Source organism: Carassius carassius, chromosome 38, assembly GCF_963082965.1.
Source record: "Carassius carassius chromosome 38, fCarCar2.1, whole genome shotgun sequence".
Classification (NCBI taxonomy): Eukaryota; Metazoa; Chordata; class Actinopteri; order Cypriniformes; family Cyprinidae; genus Carassius; species Carassius carassius.
This window is the reverse complement of record NC_081792.1, coordinates 20,055,419-20,068,930: the sequence shown is the minus strand read 5'-3', so window position 1 is coordinate 20,068,930 and position 13,512 is coordinate 20,055,419. Positions and strand designations below refer to the sequence as shown.

Sequence of the window (13,512 nt, the reverse complement as noted above, 5' to 3'; positions counted from 1 at the left end):
AATTGTGACTGTCAAATGTCTTTTAGCACTTCTGGGCAGTTTTGTTGTTCTTTAAGGATATCAACAGTGCTTAATTGTCTAGAAATGAAAAACAACACATCATAATCATTTCGTACAATGATTTATACACACAGATTTTTCAAACATTTCAAACATACCTAGACATACATATTTCAATTTTTTTTTCTTTCCCCTTTTTCAAAACATCTACAAAGTCTTTCTGGTATTTTAGCTTTAAATAAAGCTGAAATAATTAACAAATCTATTGCATAAATCAATATAAAAAAAGGATGAGAAAAATCATGCAAAGTATGCATCACAATCCCTTCATTAGAGATTTACCAGAAGGCATACAGCTCGTATGGTGACACAGGAGGGAAAAAAACAAGAATAAAGGAGAATATATATTGATGTACTATAATTATTGAACTTCTAATAGTTTTGTCATCTTAGATGTTTTAATTGTGCAAAAAAAGCAATTTATTCGCATCTACTAAAGATTATGTGAGTCGGACTGCAGAATACTCTCAGAGGTTCTTTAGGCTAACATGTGTACAGTACAGATCAATGTGGCTTTTGAGTACAGTTACTGTCAGGCAGTATCTTTATTCTACAATGAGTGGATGATGAGTTATTTTTACACAGGAGCCCATAAATAAACCCAGGCTCATAAAGGCTTCAGAAACCCTGATACTTCAATTCATTTGAATTACTGCACCTTTGGAGCCACTGGTCTCTTTACAGATTTGTTTTGGGAACCACAGAATGCGTCTGACAGGAAATTTGATGAGAACTACACTGCATTATGATTAATAAGCACTTAATTCTGAAGTAAGATTTTACAATCTTACACCAGCACCACTAAACAAAGAAGAAAATAAAACACTCACTTATTTACAAGAACATATACTACTAATTATATGACATAACTGCCTAAAGGTAATAAAATGCCAGGGAAAAAAGCAACTGGCACCAAATACAAAGTATTAACATTGTAAACCCACATTGAGCTTATAAAAAAAAAAAAACTAAGTTTGAAATGGGGCAAACGGTCTGAATAGTGTTTATGGTTGTGCTGTGTATTGCACTGTAGTGACACATGGAGAAGAAACAACGGCTTGATTTTGTTTCACACCAGCAAGGAAAGAGTAGAGATGAGGAGTACATTGGGTGAGCCTGCTTTCTGTTGACGTCTCTTCCTCCCTCTGCTGTCCCTCTCTCAAACGGCGAGTGGCTGGCTTAGCGACCAAAGGTCTCTTGGGAAGCGTAAACCATGTAGAGGAAGCCATCTTCATCTCGCTCTTGTTCGTAGATCTCAGAAATGGGGGTGGACACACTGACCATGCTGTGCTGATTGACGAGAAGGAAAAACGCCTGGGTGGGGTTGAGCTGCAGTCTACGTCTGGATTATAATGACAAAAACATCCACATTCAAGTCAAATTAAAGGGATATTCTGGGTTCGGTACAAATTCAGCTCAGTCGAGATTGGCATAATATTGATTACCACAAAAACTGAATTTCCATTTGTTCCTCATTTTCTTTAAAACTAAAATCTGATTTACAGTGAGATGCTTACAACTGAAGTAAATGTTAAAATGCCTAACGTTTCAGTAATATAGCCGCAAGATACAAGCAATATGCCTGATATGATTTTTGATTCTTTTAAAAAGAATACACCAGAGTGGATAAAGGAAAAGAATACACTACAGAGAATGTGGATGGTGTGCAAAGAGTTTGAACTGTTTAAAAGGGTTTGTAGAATCCCCTGTGGATTACGGGGTCAGAAGACACTCAAAATTGGCACACCATTGCATTCCCCTCCCCCACCCCGCTTCAAACCCCCACCAGACGAGTAAACAAACTAGACAAGGCTGAATCACACCACTCATGGACAAAAAAAGCTCTCTGTGTATATCTCAGTGATATCTACTGAAAATCATGCACTCAACAACCTGGTTTAAATTTTCAGCAAGTTAAAAAAAATCATTTTAAAGGAAACTGGATTTAAGGATACTATATTTACCTGATTATTTTTACCAGCTCACTCATGTTAACATGGTCAGGAACGAGGAACTTGGTCTTGTCCAAGACGGGAAGTTGCTTTTCCCCCTTATACCTCTCAATGATCACCTGGAATAAAAAATATTAACAAGACAATGATATAGTCTTTTGAAACAGTATTGAAATACAGTCATGGCCAAAAGTTTTGAGAATTACATAAATATTGGAAATTGGAAAGGTTGCTGCTTAAGTTTTTATAATAGCAATTTGCATATACTCCAGAATGTTATGAAGAGTGATCAGATGAATTGCATAGTCCTTCTTTGCCATGAAAATTAACTTAATCCCAAAAAAAACCTTTCCACTGCATTTCATTGCTGTCATTAAAGGACCTGCTGAGATCATTTCAGTAATCGTCTTGTTAACTCAGGTGAGAATGTTGACGAGCACAAGGCTGGAGATCATTATGTCAGGCTGATTGGGTTAGAATGGCAGACTTGACATGTTAAAAGGAGGGTGATGCTTGAAATCATTGTTCTTCCATTGTTAACCATGGTGACCTGCAAAGAAACGCGTGCAGCCATCATTGCGTTGCATAAAAATGGCTTCAGAGGCAAGGATATTGTGGCTACTAAGATTGCACCTAAATCAACAATTTATAGGATCATCAAGAACTTCAAGGAAAGAGGTTCAATTCTTGTAAAGAAGGCTTCAGAGCGTCCAAGAAAGTCCAGCAAGCGCCAGGATCATCTCCTAAAGAGGATTCAGCTGCGGGATCGGAGTGCCACCAGTGCAGAGCTTGCTCAGGAATGGCAGCAGGCAGGTGTGAGCGCATCTGCACGCACAGTGAGGCGAAGACTTTTGGAAGATGGCCTGGTGTCAAGAAGGGCAGCAAAGAAGCCACTTCTCTCCAAAAAAACATCAGGGACATCAGGATTGTTTGGGTCATCTGGAAAAAGGCTTGTCCGGAGAAGAAAAGGTGAGCGCTACCATCAGTCCTGTGTCATGCCAACAGTAAAGCATCCTGACACCATTCATGTGTGGGGTTGCTTCTCATCCAAGGGAGTGGGCTCACTCACAATTCTGCCCAAAAACACAGCCATGAATAAAGAATGGTACCAAAACACCCTCCAACAGCAACTTCTTCCAACAATCCAACAACAGTTTGGTGAAGAACAATGCATTTTCCAGCACGATGGAGAACCGTGCCATAAGGCAAAAGTGATAACTAAGTGGCTCGGGGACCAGAATGTTGAAATTTTGGGTCCATGGCCTGGAAACTCCCCAGATCTTAATCCCATTGAGAACTTGTGGTCAATCCTCAAGAGGCGGGTGGACAAACAAAAACCCACTAATTCTGACAAACTCCATGAAGTGATTATGAAAGAATGGGTTGCTATCAGTCAGGATTTGTCCCAGAAGTTGATTGAGAGCATGCCCAGTCGAATTGCAGAGGTCCTGAAAAAGAAGGGCCAACACTGCAAATACTGACTCTTTGCATAAATGTCATGTAATTGTGGATAAAAGCCTTTGAAACGTATGAAGTGCTTGTAATTATATTTCAGTACATCACAGAAACAACTGAAACAGATCTAAAAGCAGTTTAGCAGCAAACTTTTTGAAAACTAATATTTATGTAATTCTCAAAACTTTTGGAGACGACTGTAGGCCTAGAGCAGTGCTTCTCAACCTTTTTTACTCCAAGGTACCCAACTGTCCATAACAATATTTATTCAAACAATATCTATCAATTTTCCAGTTGTTTCAGATTTAGTGATTAAGTATATGGATTTTTTTATTTATTAAGAATTTCTACCCAGCAAAATACTTTAGAGCTATCTAAACTAACACTAGCACTAGCAGGAAAACAATAATACAAAATAAAATAATAATAATAATAATAAAAGGTATCATCAGAATAAAATAAATGTTTTAAACTGAAATAAAATAGAATATAAAAAACTTTTATACCAGTTAGTTGGCAACAAGGAAACATTTCTTATTTTAATTTAGTAACTGGTGTACTGAAACACTACTAAAATTGTTATGGAAAAAACCCCTATATAGACATAAATAGATCATGACAAATAAACATGACAAACCCCCCCCCCCCCCTCCCCCCAAAAAAAGATTCAAAATATTAATCAAACCTATGATAGCATCTCAGTGATATAAAATAACACTGGCCTCCTCACGTGTCCTGGTTTCCTAAGACCATGGGAACCTTGGTTCTTCAAAGAAGGAAAATTAAAATATGAAATATATCGATTTTTTTTGTTGTTGTTTTAGCTTATTTTAAAGCCCCCTTAGAAGAATCTTAGCAACTTAAAACAAATCTCAAGTTGGCATGTATGTAATATCTTGAAATCAATAAGGTTTCACTCAGGCTTAATTCATTTACGACAAATCCATAAGACAAAACAGATTCTCACCGGAATTTTATTGGAATGCTGCTCTCTTATCTGCTGCACTTCCTTGCAACGATCAGCTGAAAAACATGAAAAATAAAACAAAAATGTAATACTTTAAATGACCATAGACTACAACACTATACTAGGATGTGTGTATGTAACTAAAAACACGTATGATTGTCATGACTGTAGTCATCCCTCATTCTTCTAAACACTACAGTTACTGCATTAGCATCACTTCTGTAAAACCTGTTTAGCAGAAAAAGGCTATAAACATTCCTGATGCATATTGCTGTTTGACATACATAACTTGGATTGACCCAAACATTCTCTCAAAAATACTGTTTAATTGGACTTTTCTTAGATAAAATTGGGTTACTCTGGATAAAATAAGTACTAATCCCTTGTGAAGTAAATTGTTTTACTCTGTTTTTATAGCGGACATGCCACAAATGCTAGATATTAAACTCTTTGGGAAGAATAACTTTTCATATATTAATACATCTTACATATGTTATACGGTTAAAGTACAGTGCACTGAGAAAAAACATGCATGTCAAATGCTAAAACACAATGATGTCAAGTCAGCTTGCTTATTGGGACAGCTCTGTGTCAATGTATCATTTTAACTAAACCCATGTCAGGGTCATTCATGTCAGTTACATAATCCCAAAGGTTCAATAAATATGCAGAACATATTGACCTGGGCGGACATTTACAGATGTGTTTAAAACAGCAGATATGTTGTGTTTCTTGTTAGGTTTAAGAAGATTATGCAAGTGTTTTATGCTCCTCCCTCCCAGCACCCTTTCCTCAGTCTGGACTATGAGAAAAAAGCTCAAATTACAGCATCAATTAATCAACATGTGTAATCTTCATCCATTTCTTTAATGTTGTTATTAATGACAATTCATATTCATAAAGGACCGCTTTCTTTTAATTTATATCAATAGACAGGCAAGAATACTAGTATCAGTATGAAAGATATCTATCATAGATGTTAATCTTCCCAATACCTGGCAGGTCAAATGTGGATAACAATAAACCAGTATAAAAATAAGTATAACGTTATATGATCTCTAACAAATCATTTGTAGATTAAAGCTGTTGTTTTTTAAACAAGAGGCCTATGGGCCAGACTAAGTTAGCTCACTGGACACCAACTGACCTCTGTCCGTTAAAAAACGTTTTTCAAAACTTAAATGTATCTCTAAACATCATTTCATAATCATGTAAAGCCTTATAAGAATCTGTAAACAGTGCGACACCTAGCTGCTAGCAGGCTAAAGACAAAAACAAACCTGATAAACAAACACACTTGGCTGACACAGCACGAATAAAACTCATCTTACCAAAGCTCCGTCTCTGTTTGAAGGGCCTCTCGGATGGCATAACTGGGCTTGAATGTGGTAAAAAGGAACTAAAAGCCGTTATATGTTATTGTATGTTAAATTCTCGGTCGACTTCGCTTCTTTTCGAGCTTCTGACTCACTGTAAGCAAAACAGCTCGAGACAATGTACTAAAGATCGTGATGTCATAGCAGGATTTAAAGGGACAGCATCCAGTTTAAGCACAGGCCTACATACATAAACTAATAACAAAACATTTGTTGAAGTTTTATCCTAATCTTAAAATTATGTTTCTGCAACTATTTTGCATTTTAGCAACCCTTTATAATAGCATTAATTACTAAGTATTTTGAAAATTATGAATCATTTAACAGATCATACATTCAAATCTATCTACGAATCTAATTATGTTTTGTTTCTCCATTATGTTTTACATTACGGCAAACTCTATAACACTTTGGCTTTATCATTTAATTCCATATGAAAATATACAGGCAAACGATAAATGAAAGGAAAGGCATTGTTGTTTTATTGTCCTTTTAGCAAACACAAACAAGTAGAGTGTGTCATAGTGTCATGTTGATGCTTACAGATGATGAACAGCTGAAGTTGCAAAAGAGACAATATGAGAAAACAATAAATTACAAATAAAGAGCATATTATTGGAATGATAAGCAACAGCAGTACAAACTGACTATTGCAATAAGCAAGAACTTCACTTTCCTAGAACATGAATTGAAACACTTTCGGCAACTATGAAGAATCCAGGGGCTACTCCGTAGGATTTTGAATGACGATCAGGAAATAGTCCTTGTCTGTGGACAGAACAGAATAAAATACATTACTAATTTCTGATCATAATCATCAGTATTTTTTGCTTTGTGTAGACAACCATCAAAATACAATTCTATGGCATATACAACTCACATCTGTTTAGGTTTTTAGGTCACATCTGTTTGTATTCTGAATAGAAATATACAGTAAATCACACACACACACACACACACACAAACACACACAATGTTTATACATAATGTAGATACACCAGATATTAACAAATGGATCAGATTCACTTGTAAAACACAGTCAGTTCTAAACATCACATCTGACATACACATGGTCTGCACGTCTAGTGGCAGCTATTTGATTGAGAAAAATATTATGCAATATTAAAAACATATTCCTGATCTACAAAAAAAAAATAAGATATAAGATATAATTTATTAAATTCAAGGCAAAACATTAGTCAAGGTTAGTCAAACACTATTCAAAGACCTGCAGATTAGTTTCAAAGGCCCACTGGCTCAAAGTTTTTTTTTTTTTTGTATAATTTTAAGTTAGATCGTTTTAACATTTTAAAGGAAAAGCTCACCTAAAAATTAAAACTGCTTAAAATATACTCACCCAGATTTTGGCCAATCATCCGAACTGATTCAGAGTAATTTAGCATTACATCAGTTGCTGACCAATAAATCCTCTGCAGTGAATGGGTGCCGTCAGAATGAAGGTTCAAATGACAAGTTTTAAATGGAAAGGTACATCAATTGATGTCTTGTAAAGTATGTATTTCTCTCAGAAAAGACAACTCTTTCACTGGAAAAATCAATATTATAGATTACAGACTTGTGTTTTAGCCAGAAGCAGAAGTTTGAAGTCAGAAAAAATCTCAAAAGAGGAATTTGTTAAACGCACAGCTTTTTGCTTGACTGTCGTGATGTTACTTGTACATTATTGTGATGTATCAGCTGTGTGGACTCTCATTCTGATGGCACTCACTCACTGCAGAGAACCAAGTGATGTAATGCTAAATTTGTCCAAATCTGTTCCGATAAAGATACAAACTCATCTAGCATGGCCTGAAGGCGGGTAAATGTTAAGCAATTTTTTATTTTTGGGTGAACTATTCATTAATAATAATTATTATTATTGCAATAAAAATTAAAAATTATATATATATATATATATAATGTTTTTTTTAAAGGGTTCAACAGATGGAATTTGAAATTTAGATTTTTTGCATTTAGGTTTCTGCTAGCTATGAAAATCTGAAAAGAAAACACACAGCCAGTTTTTTATGAGCTGTCTGAGTCTGAAAAAACGGTCATCCAGTGAGCTGTTTCAATTTGCAGCCAGTTTTTATGTAGATAGCTAGCTATTTGAATAAGACCACCTTCAAGCCATATAGAGTCAAACCAAAATTTATTCAGACACCTTAAACATTTCACACATTATCACAGTTTATTCGCTAGGTTTGTAAACTGTTAATAAAATATTTAGTGGTGGGCATAGATTAAATTTTTTAAATCTAGATTAATCTCACTGTGATCTTGAAATTAATCTAGATTAAAATGGCTCATTCGAATTCTGCCGAAGGCATTCAGAATATGTGTGTTACCCAAATAAAATTGACAAACAGTAAGTCTTTGAGAAGGGGTTTATCAAGCTAGGTGGTGCATTAGAAAAGGGGCTCATCTCGTGTTTCCAAAATGCATCACAAAGTGCTTGAAAAAGCTGTAAACTAATTCCCCATTGCACAAGGTGCAAACAACCTTACGCCTGTTTCACACATACTCCGTCTGCAGTGCGTATGCGTTGCATATTTTTTTATGCACCCATGTTAACGGATTCCATTTGCGTTTCAGGAGCGTTGCGTCTGCAGCAGTGCAGCGATCGTTTACGTACCAAGTAGCGAACTGCAAACGCGTACTGTGTGAAAGCACATCGAGTCCATGCTGCACCACATACGTAATGCACACGGTCTGCATACGCACTGCAGACGGAGTATGTGTGAAACAGGCGTGAGCAGGGCCGTAGCTGGGGTCAGCGGGGACCCGGTGAAGGTTGTACCAGTGGGCCCTGTTTGAAATTGTTTCATTTGTTTGTTCGTTTATTTTTATTTATTTGTGCTATTTATACAATGTTTAAAAAAAGTTTTTTTCAAGTTTGTAGGTGTCAAGGTACAGAAACCATATAATTAAATGTAAAACAGCACTGGATAGTCTTCACTGTAAAAATGAAATATACAATCAAACCTACATTTATTCAGACACCTTCAACATTTCTCACATTATTACAGTTTTGCTATATATATCAAAAATTATATCTGGTGTCTGAATAATTTTTGAATTGACTGTTAAAACTACAAAGTAATTCAGTCAAGAGCAGTGAGTGACTTTCATTTTCATTTTCTTGGATTAACATTACAGCAGCCAGTAGCTAAATTAGGCGCGGTCACTTTAAGAGACGATGAACGCATCCAATATAATACACATCCCATTTTTTTCCTCAACTGTTTACTTTCACTTAAGAAATAACTCACAGTTTCTTCGAGCATAATTTCCAAGGTGGATGTTTTGACATATTTTGTATGTATTTGTCGGCACAAGAGCAAAAATAAGCAAATTCGATGTTCAAGTGTTTTGTGTTTGGATGCTTTAATGTTTAAAGGCTTAAAAACACGTGAAAAAGATAAGCTTTCGTGGCGATGTGCAGCAGTGGGCCGTCAACTGTCCTGAGCATCTTTTTAGGCTGACCTCGGCCAGTCGGTTAGATAAAATATCAAGGTGAAAGTCATCATAGCTTGCTTAGTATAAACCCAGCTCCCAACCCAATTTTAAGAATAGATTAACGGCGATATTTTTTTATCGCCTGATAAGAGTCTCACGTTAACGCAGCACGTTAACACTGATAACGGCCCACCACTAAAAATATTACAAGAACTCAAGTGTTATCTGACATTATCAAGATGAATGTGTTTTGACACAGTGTAACTCTAAGCAAAACAAGGTCAAGTCAAAGTGTCTGAATAATTTTTGCTCTGAATAATCAGTTTTACTGGTAGTCCACTGTACAAATAATTTATGGGTATAATGTGTCACAGTTTACTTTATTTTGCTATCCTCACTTACATAAATGAACTATAGTATCCTGCACCCACTAGTAAAAAAAAAAATCAAGAATTATATCTGGTGTCTGAATAATTTTTGGTTTGACTGGACAGAAGAAAGGAGTGGGATGAGTAGTAGCTCATTCTCATTTAAAGAGACGTGCACCGAAACAGGCCGCTGCGAACAGAGCTGTTTTTGACAAGGTAAAAAGGGTGTTTATTAACCGACCACTGAGAAATTTTAACCAAAATATGTTGCAGACATTTCACGAAGACCCTAAAGAATCATACCAAGTTGTGGAAAATGGGCATCAGATGTCCCATTTAAAGCATTTTAAGCATTTTGCACATCTCTTTACCTGGGGCAATCATAATCTCATTCTTCTTTGATCGGACTCTGAGAAAGGTGAGATCATTTTGAGGGTCGATGTCCCTCACCATTCCCCGAGCTTTCATGAGCAGCTGGTGGACATTACCAGCGTACTGAACTGTGCTTGAGTTGTCAAGAGTGCTTTTGATAGGGATGCCTATTAAAAGAGCACATATAAATATTACAGATAAAACAACAAAGTTTACGTTGTTTGATCAATTTCAGGCTGCCACTGAAGCACATCACAAACTAAATCATCTGCAAGCATTTGTCATTTGCCAGATACCTTCTGCATTAACAATGATGATTCCTTGTACTCCTTTCTGACTCTGAATCCTTTTGATCGTCTCTTCCACCTCAGCCTGCAACATAAACGTGATTAAAACGGCAAAGGTAACATGAAAAAAGCCGCATGTCAGTGCTAAGGATTTAATATCCTTAAAAAAATAGCCGCTCTGTAAAATCCCTAAACCTGTCTGCATTAACAAAATAAACGTATTTTTGATTTTGTTCATTATATTTACGCGAGCAGTATCTGTTTACTAAGTGCCATCTCTTTTATGACAACGCCCTGGAGCCAAAGTTAACAACAAAAACCTTAACCGAGACAATAACGAGCTAATAAATATGTACTTTAAATTACAAGCTCATATTAGGACGTTTAATAGCTAAACTGTACTTGCCATTGTGATGGTAAGTCGTATTTTTCTTTGCTTAGATTGATGCTGCAAGCTACGGAACGGAACTAGAAGTATCTAGTTTGAATGGTCGGTCACTCGTTACTGCCCTCTGCTGGACTGGATGAAAGCAGGACACCGCAACAGCTCTGATCTGGAGGTCTCCTGAGGTCTCTCATATATATATATATATAACTTTAATATTTATGCACTTAATGAGTTCGTTTTTTTTTCTAAGGATGTTCTGCACTGTAGGAAGTAGGATATAGTACTTTAGTTAAGGTGTCTTTGATCACATGAAGTAGATATGTATATTTTATACTAAAAGGGACTTTATATCAATACCCAATATGTGGTTTAACAATGAATAATAATAATAATAATAATAAATGTAACTTGCTTTAACTGCTGATGGAACATGGAAGATGGAACAGGTTTTAAGAACAAATAACGTTGTTCACTAAATAACAGACACTATTGTAAGGGTGTTGATGGAGCAGTGGATAAGACATGCCTTTGGTGTGAGAGACCCAGGTTTGAATCCACTGTGTGACACCAATGTGTCCCTGAGTAAGACACTTATCCCCTAGTTGCTCCAGAGGTGTGCGACCTCTGACATATATGCAATTGTAAGTTGCTTTGGATAAAAGCGTCAGATAAATGTAATGTAAGAATACTGAACTGGATGATGACATCAGTGAACTGACTTTAGCTGGACAAATGACTCTGTTATTGTCTTCTTGCATTATTGACAAACTATTTCCCTGTTTAACACTGTAAAGCTGCTTTGACATAATCAGTATTGTATAAATCGCTAAAGGTAACTTGACTCAAAAACATAAACTTGGTTCAAAAATAAGTTTACACACCTGACTAAGGTTGCTTATATCCTGAACACTGTAAAGATGGTTCAGGTACAGCCTGGTGTGGGAGACATGAGCAGACATACTGTGGGTTTATGAGCTCATTTACTTCCTTTCCAGACTTCGCCTCAGGTTTGCCACTTAGTGACTGCCGCTCGTTCAGCTTTACTCTTAGTCTACACATGGAAACTTTGACTCGTTCCATATGTGCAGCTACATGCATGATGGAGGGATTCATAGTGCCTCACATTTTTGGAGGAATTTTATGATTTTTTTTTCTCAGAAATAAAGGTACAAAAGCTGTCAATGGGGCGGTATCTTTTTAAAGGGTACACTTTTGTACTTATCAGGTTTTCATACATTAAGTATTAATATGTACCTTTAATGTACCAAAATGGACCCTTTAGGTACAAATATCTACCTTTTGAAAAGGTACTGCCCCAGTGATACCTGTATTTATGAGTCAATTAACAGCACAAATCACAAAGCAATATTTTCTGCTGTTATTTTACAACTGTACATTTTATCTGTATTGATACTGTACATATGAATTACCAAGCAATTTTACAGTTTGTGAAATTTTTTTCCACTGTTTTCTTTTTTCCCTGTGCTCTAGTATGTGATAAAAACATCAAAACAGGAAGTTTACTCACACATTTACGGTTATAATTCCTAGTTTTGATGAAAAAAAAATTGCACGTTAACATTTAGGTATGTTTACAGTATTTTTCATCAACTGTAAGATACAAGCATGTAATTTCCTCTTTGACACACCTGTACATGCTAATTATAGTCTTAGTTATAAGAGCCCTTGTAGACATGCATGCCCTGAAGTACACAAAGCATCCATATCCAAATGTAAACCCAAATGAAATGTGTGAAAGCTGAGATGGAAATATCATGCCTTCTGTTAGTGCAGCTAGTTCATGTGAGGTTTAAAATGTTATTTCAATGCCCAGAGCCAAGGCATTCACTTTTTCATTAGTCAAGAATTTGACATAAAACAGACTCATTAGTAATGCTTTCATGCTGTTAAATGGAGTTATCTGGGAACAGAGCCATGTTCCCTCAGGAGAAAAACACCTTTTAAAACTGGGCTTTGTGTACTGTGTTACTTACTCCTGCAAAATTCTATGTCAAGCACCTCCTGGTCCTCTTCACCATCTCCTTGTCATGTAATAAATACTTTTACTTCAGAGACACTGATTTCTCAGATTCCCTATAAAGTGATATGAAAAGATCCTTGTGTTGATACCGGTTTTGTTCAGAAACACATAGCCTCACATTTTACCAAACGAAGACCAAACTGCAAATCTTATGACAAAGCAAAAGTCGGTTGCAAGCACATTATTTTAAGAGACAGGGTCCCATCCCAACATACAAATTTTCAAACTGTCTTAGTCAAACTGACGGGCAGGAAATATGACCCAGTGACCGTAACACAAGTTATAGTTCATTTCAAACCCTTTTGAAAACAAAACACTTTTTCCTCTTTTTTTTCTGTTCTTGACTGATAAAAAAAAAAAACTTGTATGTTATACTAATTTGCTTCTTTACAATTTTGTTTACTTTTTAATTCTTAGATAATTAACTCAAAAATACATTTTAATTTTTAAAGTCCTTTTCTTGGAAATCTATGGAAACTACAGCTGTTAATGGTTTGAACAGCTGCTTATTTTATCACTTGGCCATGTCTTGCTTTCTCAGGCCTATGTGGACATCTCAGATTAGATCATCATATTGTCCTTCAATGGCAGGCTCTTTTCCAAATACATTTTGCTATACCTGGAAATTATAAACTGTGCTTAAAAAAACAGCAGCAACAACCCATACATCAGCAACACTGTGTGTGTCTATCTGTTTGTTTTTGTTTGTTATGTTCAATTATGGAACGCTGTCCATGTAAAACTATTGCAACTATTAATTGAATGTTTTATGGTATTGGACATACCT

The 13,512-nt window shown here is 35.9% G+C and overlaps 2 protein-coding genes across 2 annotated transcripts; both read right to left on the bottom strand.

Annotated features, from left to right (window-relative positions):
• Positions 1 to 104: 104 nt before the first annotated feature.
• Positions 105 to 5,947, bottom strand: LOC132119532 (microtubule-associated proteins 1A/1B light chain 3A-like). Its single transcript, XM_059529577.1, has 4 exons — positions 5,766 to 5,947; positions 4,435 to 4,490; positions 2,025 to 2,131; positions 105 to 1,402 (listed from the first exon to the last, which is right to left on the bottom strand). Exons 1-4 carry the CDS (start codon positions 5,803 to 5,805, stop codon positions 1,240 to 1,242), a joined length of 366 nt encoding a protein of 121 aa, XP_059385560.1. The 5' UTR covers positions 5,806 to 5,947; the 3' UTR covers positions 105 to 1,239.
• A 322-nt stretch (positions 5,948 to 6,269) lies between these two features.
• Positions 6,270 to 10,825, bottom strand: LOC132119533 (dynein light chain roadblock-type 1-like). The gene is made up of 4 exons (XM_059529578.1): positions 10,703 to 10,825; positions 10,306 to 10,381; positions 10,009 to 10,176; positions 6,270 to 6,578 (listed from the first exon to the last, which is right to left on the bottom strand). The coding sequence occupies exons 1-4, from the start codon at positions 10,703 to 10,705 to the stop codon at positions 6,535 to 6,537; spliced, it is 291 nt and encodes a 96-aa protein (XP_059385561.1). The 5' UTR covers positions 10,706 to 10,825; the 3' UTR covers positions 6,270 to 6,534.
• Between the last annotated feature and the right edge of the window lie 2,687 nt (positions 10,826 to 13,512).